Source organism: Armigeres subalbatus, chromosome 2, assembly GCF_024139115.2.
Source record: "Armigeres subalbatus isolate Guangzhou_Male chromosome 2, GZ_Asu_2, whole genome shotgun sequence".
NCBI classification, from domain to species: domain Eukaryota; kingdom Metazoa; phylum Arthropoda; class Insecta; order Diptera; family Culicidae; genus Armigeres; species Armigeres subalbatus.
This window is the reverse complement of record NC_085140.1, coordinates 271,096,179-271,120,705: the sequence shown is the minus strand read 5'-3', so window position 1 is coordinate 271,120,705 and position 24,527 is coordinate 271,096,179. Positions and strand designations below refer to the sequence as shown.

Sequence of the window (24,527 nt, the reverse complement as noted above, 5' to 3'; positions counted from 1 at the left end):
TACTTTTTGAAAATTCTGGATTTGTATAGAAGATTTCTTATTCACTGCATGGGTAAAACATCAGAAAAACTATATGTGATTTAATTCGAAATCTCACTCTTCACCGGGTGTGTTATTTTCTTTCATATCCTCTTAATTTACCACTTGATAAATGATGATCCAAATTGTATTGGCGCGATGTTTTAGTTTCGCATTCAAGGTGTTTCTTGTTTTCGAAAAATAAAAAATAAAATCCCAACCGGTTCTCATTCTTTCGCGAGTGCTTCCCCACCGCATCGCGTCTTGTAGTCTGCATTCCAATTTTCACACCGCACCGCGCGCTGGTTGATTCTCAATCGAGATTGTGAAGTGGAAATTACCGATTCCTTGCACTCGGACAATTCCACGTTCCACGTTTACGGCGACGACGTCTGGCATTTCTCCTTCTGAGCGAGGAAAATTAATCATCTTATATTTTTGACAACACTCACAACTCCCCCCGGTCCGGTACGTTTCGGAAAGCTTCGGCCGGCACTCCGCCTCAGATCTTGCGCTTAATTTGGAAATCAACGAACCTGTTCGAATGATTTATCATTTCGAAAACGTATTCATGTAGAGGAACGTACTCCTATCTCTTTCGCGGGCATCTCAGCGCCTTGATGAGTTGATGCCTTTTTCGGGATCGCTCGATGACGACAACGACGGCGATGTATCGAGCCATGAACGATTGACCATTTAAGAAATAATGACTTTTCCGACAGCTCCGAATCGGAAAGCTATCTCCGTCCCATCCATCTTCGGACAAAGATAGCTGAAACTGTGTGGTGCACGTGAGAATGTGTCCATATTTCGGAGGTAGATCGTTATCAAAATTCAAATATTTTTCAGCATGGCTTATTGATCGATCAAAATTGGAAGATCTGTCGAACGTGATACTCTCGTTGTAGCAACTTACCCACATCACCGTCATTTTGAGGTGCGAGAAATGTGATTAAAAACGACTGTGTACGATCGTAAAGAAAACTGAAACATAAAACAGAAAAGTGCCAAAAATGGAAAAAATGAAACGGATTTTAATCAGCTCACAAAACAGACATAAAAGTGACTTTAGGGATTAAGAAGCGGTCCGCTGCATGGTGTTGTGCGAATCAGTTGAAGCACCTCGCCATCAACCGTACTGCAGCAAATGATGCAAGTGATGGCAAATGTCGTGCAGGGGCAAATTAAACTGCTTGCCAAATTGTTGAAATATCAACAAGCGTCAAATATTTTGAGGAGTTTGTGCAATCTGGTTTATGAGTTCTTATTTCTTCCGCTGCTTCTCGAATACGACGGGGTATTTGTCACAGGGTTGAATTCGATTCGGATGTAAAATAAAATGCTTCGTAGCACTTGGATTTTCTAACTTTAAATGTAGTGTTTAAGTATCGACTAGTTTTTAACAAAAAATATCTAATTTGAACCAGGAGATTGCCATCCAGTAGAACTTTCTTATACTAATTCAGCATATTCAAATCGCAAAACCAAATCTAGCTGCCAAAAAGAGATTCGATGATCCGTTTAATAATTGAATTAAAAAATACAGATACTTGCCCCAAGTTTCCAACAAGTTCGGTTTCGCAATGGCAAGCAAGGATGTTATCGATCATTTCGTAATCTCCGTTTTATCATTTAGTAGTTTGTCAATAACATATTCCAGAGGCTAAATTTTAAAATGTATTGTACGGTGAACTTCTAGTGCGAAGGTTTTTCTGCAACTCTGCCTAACAGGTCGGGTAATATATTTCGATCGATTAAACTTTCTTCCAACTACAACCCTTGAATAACATTCTGCATCTTATTCACCTTGCACTTACTTCTTCCTTTTCCTGTCCCCCGGCAGCGTGTTGTTATACCACGCATACTTCGCTTATAATCGCACCTTGATTACTTCTTTCATTCTGTCCGTTTTATAATTCCTTTCGTTCCTTTCCCTGACAAGGCGGAACCATCTTGTTGTCCTGTATTTGTTCCGTCCATCCGCTGCTCCTGCCATCATCAACCAACGCATCGTAGTTAATGCAGTTTGTTGTTCCCCAGCAGGGACGTGAAAAATTGTTGATTTTAACACTTTCAAATATGTCAATTCCGATAACAAGTCTCCTTCGTCGTCGATACAAGTCACAGAACAGAATAGCGGTTACGACGGCCGAGTGCCGTGGGACCCCGCAGGAAGGTTACATCCGCTTAGATTGCCGAATGCGTTTCTTTTCTTCTTTTCGACGAAGAGAATCAACAGCAATCGGAAATAGTGCAGTAAGTGGTGGCAACTGGAGTACACCACTTCGATCATTAGCACCGTAAACAAGTCTCGACTGTCGTGCCCGCGTGGTGAGGGTGCCATCAATCGAAACAACAATCGGTGCCGCAAGCGCGCGGCATTGTAGCCTCTCCGTCGTGTGGGTGTTGATGATCGACGTTAACAAGCCCATCCATCGATGGTACCGAGGCAATACAGTGGAATCCTGATTTTCGACAACAGATCTGTTTGGTAGAACTTTACTGTTAACAATTAGTCTATTGATCAACGATAGGGTGCAAATCGTTTGTATGAAAGTTATGTTATCAATAATTAGATGCCTTTGTGGTAAATTAACCTCAAATAAGTAGGTTGTCAAAATCGGTAGAACACTGTAGGTCTTCTGCTCATTTTATCATTTACCTGTATTGACTATTGAAGAAGCCTCAAAGACTCTCGCTACGCTGCTCCCATAGACATCGAGATGGCGTGTGTTGAGAGCGCTAAGAAACGGGATTTTCTGAAATGGCTTGTTCAAATTAATTACATTGCTTCTATGCACGGCTTGACGCGGAAGATGCTGGACTATCGAGCAGCCCAGTCCCGCTCGGTCGCCGTCGTCATTATTCTGGAACTAACAACGGCCATCAACAGGTTACGCCCATCATCGTGCCGGGCCGGGCTGGTTTTGTTCCAAGTGCCCTCGCCATGCGCGCCAGCAGCAGATCTCGGTGAAAGAGTCTCTGAAGGCGCAAAAAAGGAACGAAGTCACGACTCGGCCGCATCGATCCCCAACGTTCCCACTGACTCGCCGAGCTGATTATGCCGCAGCAGAGACCCGATCGATGGGCAGATGGGCGTCGTGGGGTGCACACTGCTTGGGCAATGTAGGCAGGCAGGCGCGATGCGATGGGGGAAATGTTCGACTGAAATATAAATTTATAGGAAAATTATTCCTTTCGTGTTATCGTTTTACGCCGTATTTCCTGGGCATCTCCAGAGGCGGATCGGTGTTTAAATTTTATTTCGAATGATTGGACCTGCGGGACGAGCATGGAACTGAGGTTTGCCGCTCGTATTTTAGAGAGCGATAATTGGATAGCTGAAATGATCAGGCTGAAAACCCAAAACAAACTGTTATGCTGAACCGTTGGCCCCTGATTGATGTCCACGCAACGTAATATTAATGGCTTATGCGAAGTGAAGAGGAGCATACCTCTTGCATGTTAGTTCATCGAAGCTTAGCTTAGGTTATTTGACTGTATCCATCGTTGCACGCCATTGCCTTAAATAAACAGCATTGAATCAAACGAATAGGACCAGGGATAAATAATCTATCTACCTTCTATATATACTCAATGTTTGTATGTATGTCTCATCATAGCTTCTGAACCCATTGACCGATTTCAACTAATTTTGAAAAAAGGGGGGGTTATTCTTTAGAAAACGAACAATTAAATTTAGCGAATCGTAGTGTGCCATGTTTGCGGGTGAACGTGGAAAATTTTCGCTCCCGTCATTTTTTGAATGTTTATTCAATCTGCATCGTATTTTATCACCTGACAGTGTGTTTTAGTTCCGGTTGAGGATTTGGAGTTTTTCTAGTTGAAACTGAAGTTGCAGGTTTTCCCTGTGAGTTTGTTCCACGATGGATTATACCTAGTGCACTAGAGAAAACTGCAGTATATTTAAGACTTTTGAGCAGAGACTATCTTTGCTTCTGAGGGAGAAAAGTTCTTTTCTATCCAGCTTTTTACGCTAGCCATAAATTTACTGATTTGAAAATGACATAAGCTGTGTACAGAAATTTTTATCTGCATCGCAGTAGCCTTGGATTTTAGATTGTTTTGTTATCTGTCAAAAATTTTCACTAATGGATGAATGTTTACAAAAAATCACGCTAAAGTAATTTGGGTAGGTATATGAATATTTGATAAATATTGTACGTTGCAACAAAATCACAATTTTTGTGATTATATTTACATGTTATCAAAGATATGCCCTCCAGAGTTTTGAAAAATTATCGTAGTAGTATTAGTAGTAGTATTTAATTCCGTTTGTTTGATTTATTTATTATTTACCAAAGATTAGTGTGTCAATAATGTTTTACTCAGAAAATGAGAACGTTACATTCCAAAATGAAGATGAAGGGGATGGAGTATTGAATTTGAATTCAATCGAATACGATGTATGTTCAGAAAACACCGTTTATCTGGAATCGGAAGATGACTCATCTTATGAAGCTGGTCAGAATTTTGTTCCGAAGAAGGTAAGATTGGGTTTTGATCTATGAATAGTTTGTATAACTCATTTGCGTCTCAATATAGATGAGAATGAACGATCCGCTGCAGTCTCCTCAGTCAAGTTCACCAGGAACAATATAACGGAAAGTTCAAATTTGCTGCAACTGTGATCGTAAAGAATTTCAAAAATCAAAAATCTTTCGATCATTGTGGAGACATTTCGGTGGCAGCCTTATGAGATGCTGCGGAGGAGTTTGATTTATCAACTCCTCGCGTTTATCCTGTGGTTGAGTACTTATCCAGCTAGCCCAACAACTCCAATTAACGTCATCGCGTCATAGATACATACTTACAGTGCCTTGACTTCAATTCTTCCTTCAACTTGTTTATGGAGATTCAGCCCTCGCTCGGTCTTTGTCAAGAGGACTCAAAAGCTTGCTCTCAATTTTATGCCATTTGGCCAAAGTGGTTACGCGGTCCGAGTATCTGTAAAGGATTAACAGAATTTCCTTGGATTGCCAGCTCTGCAAAAGTTTTGCATCAACTTTCGTAGGTGCTGTGCTTCGTTTGCTAGATTTGTCTTGAAAAATCATAAAATTGTTTCTGTTTTCATAGGCCGGGAGCTCTTTGTCCCAAGAAACTTCATCGGTGTCCACATTCAACCCAATTACCGCACGATGCAAAAATTCTTTGAAGTTTTTCCCAAAGTTTCCCAATCCCAAATCTTCCTCAATATATCGTCAACATAGAAAATCTTTTGAAGCCGGAGACGAGCCAGCCTTGGGCTGAAAGTCTCCTTAATAAAGACACAAAAAAAATCTTTCATTACTGGTAATGAAAGATTTTCTATGTTGACGATCCCCGAAAACGATCCGTAGTTGTCGACGTCCAAGACAAAATAGATGATCAGAATAAAAAGCTGGATAGACAAAATTCGAAGGTTGTGCTCCTGAAGATATTTTATGTAATAATATAAGTTCATTCTTTTAATATGATTGTTGATATGATTGCTGTTGAAATGCACATACAGGTATCGATTCTACCATACAGAGATAGAGCACATAATTGATCTGCGTATACAGAAGAAAGTCTTGCGTTTAGAATCAAGGATGCGTAACTGAATTGTCCGATTTGCTCTTGTCAATGTTTTTCGTTTTATTTAACCAATGTATTGAATTGCGGTAGTGGACCTAAGATTTAATGTTTTGATGTTAAAAAGGATGACTATGCATCTTGCGTCAGAAGCATCAGTCAGTGTTGTTGCATTATTAACAGTAAAGAAAGAAAGAAAGACATAAACACCGTCTTCGACCAGAGGTCGTACAGACTGAACACTTAACACCTAGCATCAGACAACGGACAGGACACATAACACCCAGTGGACCAGTGGAGAATTTCTCGATCACGAAAAGTTTTCTCCTTACCAGGGCGGGAATCGAACCCACACTCCATAGCTCTTGCGCTTAGGCGATTGACGTCGCTAACCGCACGGCCACGAAGCCGATAAAGAGAAGTCGGCCAATGCAATTACGCCCTTACACGTTTGACCCATTTTACGGAGTTCGGTGGATTTCACCGGGGTCTCAGCAGTGCAGGTAAAGGAAGAAGAAGAGAAAGTAAGAAGAAAGGAAAAGAAGAAGGAAAAAGGCAGAAGGAAGAAGGAAGAAAGAAGAAAAAAGAGAGAAGAATGAAGAAGGAAAAATGAAGAAGCAAAACGGAAGAAGGAAAGAGGAATAAGGAATTAGGAAAACGGTAGAAGAAAGAAAAAAGAAGGAAGGTGAAAGAGAAGAAGGAAGAAGGAAGAAAGGAGAGAAAAGAAAGAAGTAGGAAGAAGGAAAAAGGAAGAAGGAAGCAGGAAGAACGACGAAGAAGGAGGAAAAATGAAGGAAAAAGGAAGAAGGAAGAAGGAAGCAGGAAGAAGCAAGAAGGAAGAAGAAAGAAAGAAGAAGAAAGAAGGTAGCAAGAAGAAGGTAGGAGGTAGAAGGAAGGAAGACAAAGGAAGAAGGAAGAATGAAAAAAGAAACAAAAAGAAAGAAGGAAGAAGGAAGGAGGAAGGACGAAGGACCACTCCTAAACTGACATAATTTTTTTACCTATTCGGCCAAACGACCCGTTCGGCCAACCGGCGTTCGGCCAAACGGCATTCGGCCAAATGGTCTGACACCATGTAACCATTCGTAGCTTCAGCTCGAGGTTTACGATTAACCGGTGGCTTAGGCGCCACTTCCGGGATCCGGAAGACCACCGGTCGAGTTCTTTTCCCCGACCAATACTCGACTTCTCTCCTCAGGGTTCACTCGAACGGTCGCTGGCTGAAACTTAAAATATTGCTTTGCACCAAGTGCTTCTCCAATTTGGCCACCTCCCAAGTTACTCAAACTCTTCCAACCCGCCAATAAATCCCGGCCGAAATTATGCAAAGCGAGTGATCAACGTAGTCAACGGAACGGAACGGAAAAGCGAACGGAGTGATCTCTCAGCGATTACTCCAACTAAAAAAACTACTCGATCTTCTTACTTACAATTCATGGGGTTTATTTGTTTCGGGTTGAACACATTTGGAATTGGTACGGATATGGAAATGTTTATCTAGATCATGGCCATGTCTACACACTAGTCACATACCTGCGCAGGTTTTCTTCTTCGTCGACTTGCTGGGTTTCGCCGGCACGATGGCGGCGAACCGGTTCGGAACGATGGCGTCGAACCTGTTCGTGGCGATGGCGGCGAAGCTGTCCTTGACGATGGCGGCGACAGAAGAATCGCCTAGCTGCAGGATGGCGCGCAGCTGGTGAGCCCGTGCAACTATGGCCGAGCTAAAGTTACGAAGTGGGTAGCGGCTGGATGAAAGGCCTCCGATTTTCGCGAGTGAGCTGCGTCGACGGATGTCGCGCTGCCCTGGTTGATCTCCCCTTCGGACAAGTGCCAACGTACCTCCGCATGGCTTCGCTTTTTATGGCTATGACAGCCCTTGATGAAATGAACTCTCGACTTCGGTTCCAATATAGCACTGTGGTACGCAATTGGCGACGTATTCCACGCGCCGAGCTCTCCGAACGGTCCGTAGGGTTCGGAACGTTTTGGACCACCGTCGATTGATTGGCGATCGACGGTTCACTTTTCGCTTCTCTTTTTGACGAAACTTCACCACACTCCGTTTCGCTACCCCGAAGGGCGGGCCTTGACGAGCGCACGGACTCCACAAAAAACTCCTCCAAACGATAAAACGGCGGAAATGCCGTAAACCCTTTTCGTCGACTCCGGGTCGACTCCGAAATTCCAGCCCGTACCAAAAAAAGCGCCACGCGCTGGAAGTCCAACGCGAAACATAAATTAACATTTAAACAGACAACGAGTAGTTCGACAAAAATTTACCTTTTTTGGTACACTACACTATTTAAAATTGAAATTTGCGAGAGTCGGCTACACCGACAACAGAATAAAATCTAAAGAACGAACGAAAAAAAAACTAATCACAATCACGTACAAAATCACTCCAATCACTCCAAATTCTCTAAATAAAATTCTTAAACTCGCAAAACTGCCAGCCGTTATGGAAGTGAAATGACCGAGTTTGAGTTTGTTCTTGAACAAGAAACCTTCTACAACAATTAACCCATTATTTAGCAATTGCGCCAATTTAAATTTCAAATGGCGACATGGAGTTCGCGCCTTCGGAAACATCGAGCTAACTTTACTACATAGAACATTACAAAGTATCGTTGCCATATTGATTATGGCTGTCGTCATAGCACTCAAACATCACAACATTTAGTCGAGACACAAACCATGTCGGCGAATTGCTTTCTCGTTGACACGTATCGAATTTAATTTGAATTTGAACATTATTTTACTTAAAAAGAAAAAAACGTCAAAAACTACAAATATTAAATTCAACAAAAATAGACGACACGTAAAAACTATTTTCAAAAACTTATTTACACTTGATTGCTTAAAAAGAAAAAATGTCTGAAGCTACGAAAATTTACGTAAATTTAAAACGGTAAAAAACGTAAAACGTTACAACCATTTTAGAGATAGTGGCGTTCCTATTGGTCGGATATGCAAGTTTCTCACAGTATTTCATAATTCGTAAACCATTCGTTTAGGTCTATTTTTTCACAGTTTATAACTAACGTGGTTTCAAAATATTCACCATGCACGAAGAGAAATGAAAAATAATTATGTACAGTTCTGCAAAATCCATCTGCGTCAAAAGTCGGCCCATTCACGTATTGGCTAGATTTAGCCAGCTGACATTGTAGCTAGGAAGTCCAATTTATCCCATCCCCTGAATCCAACAAATTGTCCTCAGTACCATACAATAGAGTAATTTTGGGTGATTATTATTCAGAAACTGAATATAAAGGGAGCAGTCAAAATCATGACTGGAGAAAGTGTGCACCGACTAACAAGCGGCATCAACAGGAAACTGCGAGAATTTCTTCAAAATAACGATGCTCAGCTCAGCCTTACTTGTAGATTCGTTTCAGTCATTCAAAGGAAATAAAATAATATAACTTTTGTTCCATTCTTAGAACGTTTTTCGATCAAACTAAAAGTTGAAGAAATACACGCATTTTAAAGTTCTCCATTTCTAAATGATCTGGTCTTTATTTTGTAAATTTACGTTTATTTTACATGCCGTTTATTTTGCATTATTTCATAGGGCCTGCTTATATGCAGCTTTTTGAAGAGGTTTAACAGAGCCCACTGTCAAACCCCACCACATCCTAGACAGGCCCCCTAACTCGCAGTGGCCATGGGGAGGGGTCGTCAAGCCCTTGGACATAGTCCCTGCTGCCCCTTCAAAACTCATTTGGAAAAATGAATTCAGAAAACGTTTTAAGAAATTTTTTTTAGCTTTCCAGTTGAATGTGTTCACTTGTCATAAGACGAGTTCGTACTATCTCATTTAATTCCACCACTTTATTGAACCTTAATAGATACGTATTTCAACCTCAACAGTAAGGCCGTCTTTAGTGTCTCGTACTTGACTGGACTTATTTTACGATTATTTTACGAATTATTGTCATGGGAGTATCCTTATTATTATTTAGAAAAATCGTATGTTAAGTAAAATTTTGTACATTACATTGGCAATGTGCTATATGCCGATTAATGAAAATTGTTAAGTTATTGAAAAGATTTCAGTAAGAGATTTTAGTTTGTTTGTGCTGAAATCATTTACGTTTGTTTGAGAAACTGCATACTCTATGACATTTTTGGCTAAATTAATATTTTTATATATTCTGAAGCCTCGTCCAAAAATACGTATTCTGACAGAAAACGCAAAGAAATTCGACTGTGTATGGAATATGTTTTGTTTGTTCGAGAAACTATACATATTATGTAAACGAAAACAAAACTCGTGCTGTATACTACTCTGATTCTTCCGGTGGCTTTATACGGCCATGAGACATGGACGTTAAAGGAGGCTGATCGGAGAGCTCTCGGAGTGTTTGAGCGTAAGGTGCTGCGGACAATACTCGGCGGTAAACAGGCGGCGTCGCATGAATCACGAATTGTACCAGGTGTATAAAGGGCTGGATATTATTAAGCTTATACAACACGGCAGACTACGGTGGGCTGGTCACGTTGTTCATATGCCGGAAGAACGTCAAGCGAAGATAATATTTAGTAGAGAACCCGGAAGAGGCCGCAGGCTTCGTGGAAGGCCGCGTACACGATGGCTTTTTGCAGTTGAAGAGGACCTGAGGGCGCTCAATGTTCAGGGCGACTGGAAGCGATTAGCCCAGGATCGAGTCCAGTGGAGAAGGATACTCCATTCGGCGTAGGTTCATCGAAGAGCTGTAGCCCATCAAGTATCAAGTAAGTAAGTAAACGCACTTTGAAAAGCAATTGTAGAGCCCTTCTTGCCGTTTCCTGAAAGTGCCCCAATACGTTGAGGTTTGCCTAAGTCTATTGATTTGTATCAAAGAAATCATAAGATTCCTTGCCATTTTTTTTCGAAAACAGTATTTTGTTGTTTTCTCTTAATTGTGTATAATGGATATATGCTGTTTTTCAAACAAATGATGCATACATTTCGTTCTAGATGTTTGAAAACGTTAAAAATTCAAGTTCAAGTCACGATTGTGTCTCAGAAATCAAATCCAACGTTCGTTTTTTTTGTCTGTAGCACCACCTTCAAATAGGAAGTAAACAAGCTGCGAATGTGAGCGAGCAGTAGATTAACCAATAAATTAGACCCTCTTTCATTTGGACTCCGACGTGTGGTAGTTGCGCGCTGCTGCCTTGTCGGATCCGGACCCCCAGAGGGTGATGTATTTCCCCAAATTAATGACCGATCCGTGCCTTGATGATGGATAGAATTAATTAGGTGGTATCGAACGCAAAACCGCCGTTTCGTCCGCTATTCATCCACCGTCTTAGAATTGCAAGTGAGACGTAAATATTTTAAACATTCGGTTCATTAATTTTACCGCTGGTTGGCTGGTTGGTTCGACGGTATTTGCTTAAGCGCCGCATAATTCCTTTTCTGCGGGTCCCCGCTTTTGGATTATCGGGCTAACGTAATTAAGAGTGTACGTATGTTTATGTCGTTCCGCTTGTTTGGTGGCGCCTCAACCGTTGCGGTGTTGATTTATAAAGATATTTCACGGGCCGCCATCGGTCCCTTTATCTAATCAGCTACACTATACTTTAGGCGTGTAAATGCAAAGATTACGGTATGAAAACTAATTATTTCTTGTACGTTACTTTTTTTCCAGGTGGGCGATTTTGTGCTTACGGTGGAGCAAATCGGTTCGTCGTTTGCTAAACAACGACCTGAGTGGCGATCCGCACGCAGAGAAACCCGAATCGTCGTACAATACGCTGTTCCAGCTGGCTGCTTGGGGTCTTCCTGCGCTGCAAACTGTGATCGTGCTAGTCGTTCGGCTCGTCGATGCTGATGAACTTTTTGGTAAGTGTTATTGATCTCATATTTCGCGAGCACGTGTCTCAGACCATGATAAAGATTGGTTCTCCATGATCGTATAAATTGCTGAATCAATGTTAAGTAAATGTGTTAATCACTTGATATTAACACGAGACAAGCATTGATTACTTTCAAGGTGTTTTTCAAACATTTTCATTTTCATTTCACGTGGACCTAATCACAGAAATAATCTACATCGGTCGAGAGTCACCCCAACCCGGTTTGGTAGCCGTCTCTTCTCTGCCCATTTTGTTTCTATCTTTTCTGCTCCTTTGGGTGCTTCATCATTTAATTATTTATTCTTTCCCAACGCATAATATGACCCCCGTCCAAACGAATTTTATCATGCTTCAAACAAACATCGGAACAAACACGTACACTTATCTCCCGAAACAGTGCAACTGCCATGTCCAATACGATAATTCCTGCCCAGTTTAGAGGTGCGCAGTCAGGAAGAGGAAAGGTAAACCGAAACAAACCAGGCGGCACCTCATTAAATTTCCATGAGCGTCTGCTTCATTTGAACTGCACCGGACTTTCTTCTGCTGCTGCCGCCGTTGCCGTCCATTCAAGCTGCCGACTGGTTAGGCTTCAAAATATATGTCTTTTTTAGTGTCGTCTTACACAGCAATCCATCGTCTTTGGTAGAGGTTGATCCAGCGAATAGAAACCATTTAGTCGGCTCTTAAACGGATACCAGTCTGTGTGGAGAGGACCGAATATTATGCTTAGGTCGCGGCAAAGCAACGACCGAACGTCTTTGGCGGTCTTGTCGGATTCCTCCGCTCTAGGATGGTGATCATTCACTGGAGGCGGCCAATTCGACGACACAACGAACCACTTCTCGGGCAGCATACGTAAACAGTAGTAACGTGAGGATTGTGCGCTGGTAATCTGAATTCGGTTGTGTACGTACATATGTACCCTGGCCGATACGGGAGAGCTCCAACAAACCTGCTTCACCGCGCGGTTTGTTGAACCATCTGCGCTCCATCATTGTCGCTCGTACAGCGCCCCGGGTATTGGTCTCGAAGAATTTTCTTATCACCAACGGTGATTTATGGCACGTTTTATTGCACCCGGTAATTTGGCGGTGCTTGGTGGGTGCAGTGAGCCCATTCCAAATATACCCATTTACAACAACCTTATTCGGTCGGAGTTTGTCGACGACTATTAAATATATGGGAGGACAACGTGCCGCTGTTTGGCCACCTAAGTAATCAAACCGAGCGCAACTGGTTGTTTAGAGCTAGGTATAGTATATCAAATGAAGTGCAGCACTTTTTAGTTGTCAGAGCATGCTGCACCTAGAATATAAATTTGTTCAGGTGCTGTGTCTCGAATAAATTATTTGTTTTTACGCTTTTTCAAATAAGTTCATTTGAAGAAAGGATGCTTCAAATAGCTCTTCGGAGACAGATATTCTGTACGAAGATCACTTCATACTATGTGTAGCACTATATCAGTTTGTGTAAGCTAAGTATTGCTGACGATATTCAACTATAATTAGAAATTAAAAATTCTGAAGATATCATCGATTTTCAAAATGATATTATTATATTCAATACAAGTCTAACAAAAGCCTACTGCCACTGAATGTGAAAAAATGTTACTCAATTGCTTTCAGTAGAAAAAGAAACAATCGAAATATCGTTATTACTCTAGATAACCACAACATAGAAAAGTGTGATAGAATCAGGGATTTAGGAATAATCCTGGACTCAAAACTTACTTTGGTTGCCGATTACAACACAATTAAGCTAATAGTATGCTTGGATTCATTAAACGATTTTGTTATCACTTCCGTGATCCATATACAATAAAAACGTTATACATTGCTTATGTTAGGTCAATTTTAGATTATGGCAGCATATGTTTGGTCTCCATTTTCAATTACACATTTTAACCGGATTGAGTCAGTCCAGAAACAATTTTTATTATTTGCACTTCGAAAGCTAAGTTGGACTAATTGGATAATACGAAGCTCGTGTTATGCTTATTAATATCCAAACTTTAGGTAATAGGCGTGAGTTAGCAATGACATTATTTATAAATAATTTTGTTACACAAAAAATCGATTCCAATGAACTAAAAACAAAAATAAATGTTTACACCTCATCGCGGCAGTTACGTCAACGACAAATATTTTTGACAGATTATCATCGAATAAATTATGCAAAGTATTGTCCCTTTAACCAAAATGATGGCTATGATTGTGATGCTATTGACTTTGTTGTGTCCAAACCAAAATTAAAACAGTATTTTTGTAATCGTAGACAGTAGCAACATCTAATTGTACAATTACTTATGTAACACAATATTGTATTCTATAACTAAAACATGTAGTTGAGTACTATATGCTCTTAATGTAACAATACGGTCTACAAGTTTGATTGACGACAAATAAAATAAATATTCATTAAGCACTTCTAGTCGATTTGTATACACAACCAGTTTGTAGAAGAATACTGGAAACTGATAGATTCGGCTATATCTACCGCTTTTTCTGTCATAATTTACAGGTCTGAATAATAAACGTTGTTCAGACTGAAATGCGTCCAGGCGTACTGTGTAAAGTTGTAGAATATTTATGTGAAAATCCGTTTTAGTACACTGGAATCGGGTTTTCCGCGGGGGATACGTTCCGCGTAAAAAACCTTCATTGAAACCCGATTTTTCGCGTGTTTCACGTGATTCCCAACCTTTTTTTGACGTAAACTACGTCTAAGGGGAAGACTCAGATACAGGGTGTAAAACCGAAATTTCCAAATTCGAGACCGTCACGAAATTAGGATAGATTTCAAACGCTAATAGCGTCTTTATCTTTCGATGGATTTTCGACATTTGCTTATCAATCGATTCAGAAACTCTCCAGCAATTTGCCAATTCATTTGATACTATTGATTATCAACGTTAATCTATTGAAAATGTTATTTCTTTCCAAACCGGGTGAAAAATTCAATTCCGTTCATAAATCCCCAACACGGACATCAGATTGCAGTAAGGTACGGGCCTTTATATCCACTGCTTCGTTTTCCCTGTATATAAAAAGCCCCGTGTTTCGCGTGCGCGCGTCATTTTCATTCTGGATGTCACGGCGAGCGGACCAGGGCTAGAGATGTCGTGAAATCCCGATTAATCGATTATTAACTAATCGATTATTCTCGATTCTTGTCGATTGTTGAATCGATTAATCGTTGGATAGTAATCGATTCAAAATCAATCGATTATCATAACGATGAATCGATTAATCGAAGTAATCATTTAATTAGCGACATCCTTATGATGTCGTAAAATCCTGATTAATCGATTAGTAACTAATCGATTACCCTCGATTCCTCTCGATTATTATATTGATTAATCGTTGGGTAATAATCGATTCAAAATTAATCGATTATCACAACGATGAATCGATTAATCGAAGTAATCGATTAATTTGCGACATCTCTAACCAGGGCGTCCAGAAGCGGTCCCAGTGACAACGGCTGTCTCAGCGGTGGTGGTGCGGATGAAATTTTTTCGGTCGGTGGTGGTGGCGGTCGTGGAAGCAGCAGCACATCATTTTCATCCGTGTCCCATCTTCGGCGGATCTGGCAATCGACGGCGTTCGTTGAGCCGAATCATCGGATGGCTGTCGCGCAGCCCAGTGGCTGCTGTTAATAAGGCACATAAGTGGCAATTAATCGGTTCTTTTCAGGACCATCATTATATTTGGGAAGAAGGTTAAGTTGAAATAATTCCTAAAGTGCAACCGTTAGGAACTGGAAAATTCTTCGGTAAAATTTTCTAGCGTAATTCGGAGTTATATGATTTTAGTGATTGAGAATGTTGATATTAGACGAACTTTCTTCATAGAACAAAGCATAATTGTTTGGCATCGGTAGCGGAATCATAGCATTAGTGCCGGTCCGAGCATAGGCTGTCATCGGAAGATTGCTACAGCAATTTATTCACTAATGTGGCGTTTGCAACGATTTGGATGTTGTCGGCACAACATGAAATTTTCCCGAGAGACTCTAATTTTGTATTTTTCCTGTTGATGATTGAAAAAGAAATCGGTTCCGAGATGAACTTTATTCAAAGCGCAACGCTAACGTCGGTAGTTGAATCCCAAGCAAGTATCGGAAGGAGACCATGCAAACAATTGATTCGCATTATGACTGAAGAAAATTGTATGGTGTCAGTATTGATGTTTGCTACAGATTTTTTGACGTAAACTTCGTCTAAGGGGAAGACTCAGATACAGGGTTTAAAACGGAAATTTCCAAATTCGAGACTGTCACAAAAATTAGGATAGATTTCAAACGCTAATAGCGTCTTTTTCTTTCGATGGATTTTCGACATTTGCTTATCAATCGATTCGGAAACCCTTCAGCAATTTGCCAATTCTATTGATACTATTGATTATCATTAATGCTTAATTTTTTTTTCTACAACAAATATGATTTTGAAAAAGTATCACCGGCGCGTGCTTACTCGCAATCTACATGCTGATACATTTCCAGTTACATCAAACAACTGAAAACCGAAATAAGCCACTCCAAAATTACGAGGTGACAATATTAGAAAGAGACAAAAGATAGGAAAAATAACACGGTGTGTAGTGCCTCCCCGAGTCACCTTAAGGGAAGATCTTTTAATTACGTAACGCAAAAATTGGGCATTTTCAACCCCCCTCCCCCCTATGTCACACTTTTTGTATGAAGCATCTAAAAATTATGTATGGGTCGTCATACTTCGCCCCCCCCCCTCTAAGCGTTACGTAATTTGTGGACGCTCCCAAGAGCCACTTTCATTGATGGTAGCCGATCGTTAGTACTTCATATCAAATATCATATCATATCATAGCATATCAAAGAATATTGTGGCCAAATTTCATAAAATTTGGCCAACAAGAACCCCCTGACAATAGAACAAAACCTGCCAAAGCCGTCATTCCCCCTACTTCATACAAGAAAATTTAAACTGAGCGCTGCTAATGTTAATGACGACGACCGCGCGACCCACACCATCGCCGGGAATAAAATTTCCGGTAGGTGCTCCGCCGATGCCAAAGGTGGTACCACGGTCTGCTCTTCGCGACATCTCAAACGAAATGTCTCGCGCGCGCGAAAGAGCTGCTTTCTTGTAATCAATAAAGTTGAACCTGTAGCCACGCCCCTTTGGTGAGTGTGTGACGGTTACACAATATTTGCATTCATACCGGACAACAACCTCTTGAAAGGCGGCTTTCGTGCCTCTTGTATGGAGGCTTCCGAGCTTCTAGAAAAGAGGCCTCCGAGCCTCTTGAATGGAGGCTTTCGAGCTTCTGGAAAGGCGACTCCCGATCCTCTTCAAATGAGGCTTCCGAGCTTGAAAGGATGCTTCCGAGCCTCTTTAAATGAGGATCCCAAGCATCTTGAAAAAGGCTTCCAAGACTATTGAAAGGAGGCTTCTGAAACACTTAAAAAGAGGCTTCTGAGACACTTCTGAGACAGCATCTTGAAAAGGCGCTTCTGAGCCTCTTGAAGGGAAGCTTTCTAGCCTCTTGAACGAAGGCCTCCGGCGAGCCTCTTAAAAACAGGCTTTCATGCCTCTTGAATGGCGGCTTCCAAGACACTTAAAAAGAGGCTTCTGAGACACTTTAAGGGAGACTTCTGAGCATCTCGAAAGAACGCCTCCAAGCCTCTTGGAAGAGTGATTCCGAGCTTCTCGAAAGGAAGCTTCCTATCCTCTTGAAAGCAGACTGTCGAGCCTCTTGAAAGGAGGTTTTCTAACCCCTTGAGATGAGCCATCTTTATTGATTATAAGAAAACTGCTCTCCCGCGCGCGCGAGGCATTTCATTTGAAATGTCGTGGAGAGCGGTTCCATCATCGGCAGAGTTGCCGAGCGTGTCGTGGATCATGTGGTCGTCGTCGACATACTTGGAATTAATCGGTTCTTCTCAGGGCCACCATTCTACACAAAGGAAGATTGAGGCGAGGCGAATTTTATTCAAAGTGAAAATTAACCGCTTGGCGACGCCATAAAGTTGCCTGCCGTCCGTAGCAGAATCACGAGCGCACATTGGAGGGAGATGGCTTCAGTGGCAGTGACATTCTTTCAAGATTCTTATTCGGTTTTGTTATTTCAGCAGCACAATTACGGGCGCGCATCGTAGGTGCTGCAAATATGTATTCGTATGGATGGCATCAGTTGTGGCCAAGTGAAATTTTCTCTCAAGATTATGATTTTTCAGAATCACCATTTTACACAAAATAATTAATTTGCCAGCATTTTGACGTAAACTACGTCTAAGGGGAAGCCTCAGATACAGGGTGCCAAATGAAAATTTCCAAATTGGGGACCGTCACGGAATCATGTAAGATTTAAAAAGTTAATAGCGACTATATCTTTCGATAAATTTTCGAGATTTTATTATCAATAGTTTCGGAAACTTTCCACCAATTCGTTAATTGTTTTAAAACTATTGATTATCAACGTAAAACTATTGAAAATTTTAGTTCTTTCACGTCTGGTAAAAGATTCAGAACTAACCAACTCCGTTCATGCATCCCCAACACGGACATCATATTGCTGTATCGCACGCACCTTTTGGCCCACCGCTTTATTTTTCCTGTGCTTAGTCGTGTCTTGTCGTCGACGTGTCTTGTCTACCCGTCGACGGGTAGTTGTTGCAGAAAATTATTCACAAAGATGACGTATGTAGAGCAAATAAGCGGAAAATCATTAAGTGGCTGTCGTCGGTGACAGCAGAATTGTGTAAATGCAATTTTCTCCTCATTTTAACTCGCTGTCGACAAACCTGTTCTACTACAAAATTTAAACAAATTCTATTGAACGCTGCCGATGCTGATGACAACCGCACGATGATTTCAAGCAAAACCGCAAACGCGCGCGTGAGAGTAGCTTTTTGAATTGACTTGAGACGGTGGCTGCGCCGGTAGCGGTCCAACTAACATCTGTATGGTCGTCGGTGGTGATTGAGAAAAATGTTTGATCTGAAAACAGTTTAAAATAATGTTTGGTTGAAATTCGCCATTGTGTCATGTATTCAACCTAATGTTCATATGATATTACGATTCTCATTGTACTAAGAGGTTTTACGTAGTTTACGTCGAGCGGTCGTGTCTTGTACACAACCCTTCTGATTTTTTTAACCGCGTCAAACAACTTTTGAAAACATTCGCGTAAAAACCCGCGTAATTTCCAAAAATTGCTTAACAATTAGTTTTAATTGAAAATCGGTTTTTCACGATTTTCACGCAACCAATAGACCTGTTTCAAATATGATGCATGCTCATTGTGATACATAGAATAGAATGTGTACACAGCATAACTTCTTGCTCAACAAAAAAGAATCCTGGAGCAAGGCATCTTGATCTACCCGTGTTACTAAAGATTTGCCGTCCTGTCTTAAATGCGATACAAACTCTATATGCTACGAACAAAAAGATGTGTCCTAAGCATAAGTTCTTATAAGCCATCAAAAAAAATCTGGAATAAGGCCTTTAGATCTATCGATTTATTTGAAATGTGGTATTAACTCTAAATGGCACGAATATTTCGATTTTACGCACTCGAACTGACATCAACTCAATACATTCTAGGTAGTTTGAATCAAGCGTGAATACCTATTTTCCAAGTTATTTATACTAACAGATTATCAATCCATTGAAAATTCTCAATTTGAACTTTGAAGCACTCTCTAGTAAAAGGAGCACGGACGGAAAGAACGGACTATAGGGCCTGAGAATTGTCGAACAAATTGGATAACATGGGGTTCTGTCCATGTGAAGAAGGGTCTCATTATCAATTATCACTACGCAATTCATATAGGAGCAGATGGAGCTCACCACCTGCAGCCGTTGAGTGTTTTCCACTGATATACACCATGTTTCGCTAGCGTATAACAGCACAGATTTCACGTTAGAGTTGAAAATTCGTATTTTGGTGCGTTCACTTATCCTGTTTTTCCAGATATTTCTTAAACTCGCAAAGGCAGCCCATGCTTTCTTGATCCGTGCGCCCATGTCGATCTTGGTACCGTCGTCAGACGGCATTTGGCTTCCAAGATATTGAAAGCTTTCAACATTCTCCATTGATTGTCCGGCTACTGTGAAACTGTAAGGGGTCACCGTGTTTGTATCCAACGATGATGACTGAACCTGCCGAAGAGGAGCGCTCGGCAAGGTCGTTGAGCTTACCCTGCATATCAGAGCCCCATTGAGCGAGGAGTGCAACGTCATCAGCCAATTCGAAGTCGTTTAGATGCTCCATGGTTATAGGCACCTACCAGAATCTCGTCGAAAAATGGTAGTGAGCAGCTTTATGAAGTTCTGCATAATATTATGTCGAAAACATGGAAAGACGAGAAAATGCCTGCTAGCTGGTTGGACGGCCGACATTTGCCCTCTCTTTAAGAAAGGGAACAGTGTGGAGTGCGTCAATTACCGAGGAATAACCATCCTTAATTCGGTGTACAAAATTATGTCCCGTATTCTGTTCAACAGATTGAGACCGCTTGAAGAGTCCTTCGTCGGCGACTACCAATCAGGTTTTCATGAGGGCCGAAATATCGACGTCATTTGTTACCTTATATGGATTAAAGCAGGGTGATGCACTCTCGATTTTCTTGATTAATATAGCGCTCGAGGGAGCGAGTTCAAAACGAAACTGTCGCAGTTCATATTATTCCGGAAATCATCCGCTTGGAGGCGCTAGTGTATAAGGGAATATTAATTGGGTTTGATATTGTGGAAATCTCTCAAATTCATCGGGAGCACACACATACTCGCCGATGTGCTCTAGGACTGTGGATTCGGTATCGTAGCGCTGCAGGAGGTTTGTTGGAAGGGATCATGGTGCGAACGTTTAGAGGTAATCATACCATCTATCAGAGCTGCGGCAACACACACGAGATAGGAACAGCTTTCATAGTGATGGGCGATATGCAAAGGCGCGTGATCGGGTGGTGGCCGATCAATGTGAGAATGTGAGGATCAAAGGCCGGTTATTCAACTTCAGCATAACTTCACCGTAGCCGACACTCCGGAAGAACTAATGATGATAAGGACGCATTCTACGCGCAGCTAGAACGTGAGTACGACAGTTGCCCAAGTCGCGACGTCAAAATTATTATAGGAGATTTGAACGCTCAGGTTGGCCAAGAGGAGGAGTTTAGAGCGACTATTGGAAAGTTCAGCGCTCACCGGCTGACGAACTAAAACGGCCTACGACTAATTGATTCCGCTGCCTCCAAGAATATGGCCATTCGCAGCACCTACTTCCAACACAGCCTCCCGTATCGGTACACCTGGAGATCACCACTGCAGACTGAATCACAAATCGACCACGTTCTGATTGATGGACGGCACTTCTCCGACATTATCGACGTCAGGACAACATATCGTGGCGCTAACATCGACTATGACCACTACCTAGTGATGGTTAAACTGCACCCAAAACTATCCGTTATCAACAATTTTTGGTATCGATGACCGCCGCGGTACGACCTAGAGCGACTGAAGCAACCTGATGTCGCCACTGCATACGCGCAGCTTTTCGAGGCAGCATTGCTGAAAGAACGTGAGCTCGATGAGGCCCTTCTTGAGGATTCCAGCAGTCCAACAGTCAAAGCAGCCATTAACGACGCAGCGGAGAACAAATTCGGGTATGTGGGACGAAGCCGGCGGAACGATTGGTTCGACGAAGAGTGCAGACAGATTCTGGAGGAGAAGCACGCAGCACGGGCGGTCGCGCTGCAGCAAGGTACCCGGCAGAACGTGGAACGTTATAGACGGAAGCGGAGACAGCAGACCCGCCTTTTTCAGGAGAAGAAACGCCGCCTGGAAGAAGCGGAGTGCGAGGCGATGGAACAGCTGTGCCGTTCTCAAGAAACACGCAAGTTCTATCAGAAGCTCAACGCATCCCGCAAAGGCTTCGTGCCGCGAGCCGAAATGTGCAAGGATAGGGATGGGGGGATCTTGATTGACGAACATGTGGTGATCGAAAGGTGGAAGCAGCACTACGAGGAATATTAAAATGGCGCTGATAGTAAGGCAGTGAAAGTCTAGGCAGCGGAGGAGGTGACTACGTCAGTTCAACGGACGATGGAAGCCTACCAACTCCCATCTTGAGAAAAGCTGAGGATGCCACCCAACAGCTAAAGACCAATAAAGCAGCTGGTAAGGATGGTATCGGAGCTTTTCGCTCAATCAACTTCACTGAGCTACTCTACTCTTAAAGGAACTTTTGGTTACTTGGGAAGCTAATCACGAAAAGCTGGCCACTTGCCTGCACAAACTGATAGTCAGAATCTGGGAAACTGGACAGCTACCCCAACTCGCCCAGATCTACGGGGAACCCAGTATCTAGAAGGTAGCTGAAGCCGGAAGGGTACGATGGGCAGGGCATGTTGCAAGAATGCCGTACAGTAACCTTGCAAAGATGGAGTTTGCTTCCTATCCGGCAGGTACAAGACAGTGTGAAGCGCAGCGAGCGAGGTGGGTTGACCAGGTACAGAACGGCTTGGCGAGTGTCGGGAATGCGTCAAGGATGGAGAGATGCGGCCTCGAACCGTGTATTGTGGCGTCAAATTGTTGATTCAGTGTTAAGTACTTGTTTAGATGTATGCTAAATAAATTAAATGTTTAGCCACATGGTTCTCTCACGTCTAGAACAGGGAATTTTCGACAGCCTTACGCGAATCTTACATGCCACCAGATAGTGATCAGAGTCGACATTTGGGCTTCGAACGGTCCGATTATGAAATGCCGTCCGTCCACCAAAGCATCGATTTGAGAACAAGTATGGCCACGTATCTGGTCCTAATATTCCAAGTAACAAGTTTCCAATTAGTTTCCTTTATGATTTCGGTTTACTTTGCCGATTGTTCAATCCTGCATTTTCAATTAAGTTGCTAAATACCAAAAAGAGGGAGTCTTGGAATTCGTTGAACTGCGTGACAATTTTGGACCACATCTTCCGAGGTGGATTCTGGCTGCTGCCATCGGAGTGTCGTGCCTATCTTCTACTGTATCCGATTGGGATATGGCTGAATGATGTTATATGTCACATCTTTTTGAAAAAAAACTTATATTATTGAACATTTCCAACGAATGCAAAAAAAATCAAATACTATCCTCCTTCATCAGTTCAACCATAAATTGAGAAATTGTTAACTGCTTCATAAAACTGCGTATGCAATTTCCAGCCAGCCCGATCCCGAACCGGATCCCGTTCCGATACCGTGTTCCACTCAACATCTGATTAATCTCTCTCACTAGTCACCTTTTCAAAAAGCACCTGGAGCACAATTTCACAGTTCTCTTATCGCGTACACGCGTAATGCATGTGTGTAAGGCCAACAAGCATTTCGATTACCAGCCTATCGGAGATTATATGAGACTCCTAACTGCCATGCCGCCGCGCCGTCAGACCTTGTGTAGCACGTCGTCAAGTGTTCGTTCGCAGAGGGTACACAGGGCGGAAGGCATGCCCCAAGACGCCAAGAGGAAGAAGAGCGAACGACATGAAAAATCATCAGCATCGGCAGCAACAAGCATAAAATCTTGAATTAACTCTCTTGTTGGCCCCTAGCGGGTAAATGTATATAGCCCGATGTGCCATTGTTGCCGTTGCAGTTGCTGCCTGCCGCTAGTGGTGCAGTAAAAGTGCAACGGACATTAAAAATGTATAATTTATGCCTCAACGGCAGAAAGCTTTAAAGTTCTTACGCCTTTCTTGCAGCGCAACACGCAGCTCAGGTATACTGCGGTGCGCACCCCCGGAGCGAAACCAGTCCGGCTGCCATAAACCATCCATTTGCTGTTGTATGCAGAATGCATATATGCAAGCAGCTTCGTTGGTCGCGGTCAGTGTCGGCAAGAGGAAATGCATCCTCAAGATCGACCGAGGCGGCCGGCTCGCAGCATCCATGCTGCTACTATTCATATCACTTGAGCTGTACGCGGACCGTTCTCAACACTTCGATCGAGTGCAATTCCGGTGAACTGTGGGAAACATTCTGGCAAAGCAAAAGGTCAAAAATATGTGATTTCTTCATAAGCAATGAAAATAAATAGCTCGATTTTAATTAAGTAAACAATGGTTTTTAGTTACATGAACGAACTTTATTAACCAACTTCGAATTCGAATTTCCTCGGAAAACTTTTTCGAATATCTTCGAGAGATTGCTTCGAATTTCCTCGAGAGATACTTTCAAATTTCCTCGGGTACCTAACTCCTTCAAATTTCCTCTGGAAATTCCTTCGTATTTCCTCGGGAAATCCAATGGAAATTTCTCTGAATGCACTTGAAAAGTTCACCGGATTTCCTTTGGGATTTTTTTTCCAAATTTTCGCGGGTTGTTTTTTTCAATTTTTTTGGAATATTCATCCGAAAATTCCTCCGAATTTTCTCGAGAAATTCCTATGAATTACCTTGGACAATTCCTCTGAATTTTCATGGGAAATTCATTCGAATTTTCTTTGGAGAATCCATTTGAATTTCCTTCGGAAATCCATTCGAAATTCCTTCGAATTTCCTTGGGAAATTCCTTCAAACTTCCTGGGGAAATTCCTTCGAATTTCCTTGGGAAATTCCTTCGAATTTCCTCGGTAAATTCCTTCGAATTTGCTCTGAAAATTCCTTTGAATTTGCTCGGGAAATTCCTTTGAATTTCCACGGAAAATTCCTTCGAATTTCCTCGGGAAATTCCTTCGAATTTCCTCGGGAAATTCCTTCGAATATCCTCGGGAAATTCCTTCGAATTTCCTCGGGAAATTCCTTCGAATTTTCTCGGGAAATTCCTTCGAATTTCCTCGGGAAATTCCTTCGAATTTCCTCGGGAAATTCCTTCGAATTTCCTCGGGAAATTCCTTCGAATTTCCTCGGGAAATTCCTTCGAATTTCTTCGGGAAATTCCTTCGAATTTCCTCGGGAAATTCCTTCGAATTTCCTCGGGAAAGTTCCTTCGAATTTCCTCGAAATTCCTTCGAATTTCCTCAGGAAATTCCTTCAATTCCTCAGGAAATTCCTTCGAATTTCCTCGGAAATTCCTTCGAATTCCTCGAAATTCCTTCGAATTTCCTCGAAATTCCT

The 24,527-nt window shown here is 42.0% G+C and overlaps 1 protein-coding gene across 3 annotated transcripts in view; it reads left to right on the top strand.

The window, feature by feature from the left end:
* Nucleotides 1–24,527, top strand: part of LOC134216345 (frizzled-4) — a 135,978-nt gene that overhangs the window by 74,990 nt on the left and 36,461 nt on the right. For all 3 annotated transcript variants that reach the window (XM_062695257.1, XM_062695256.1, XM_062695255.1), the window contains exon 3: nt 11,235–11,428. In XM_062695257.1, coding sequence (XP_062551241.1) covers nt 11,235–11,428 — 194 coding nt within the window. The remainder of the gene's footprint in view (nt 1–11,234; nt 11,429–24,527) is intronic.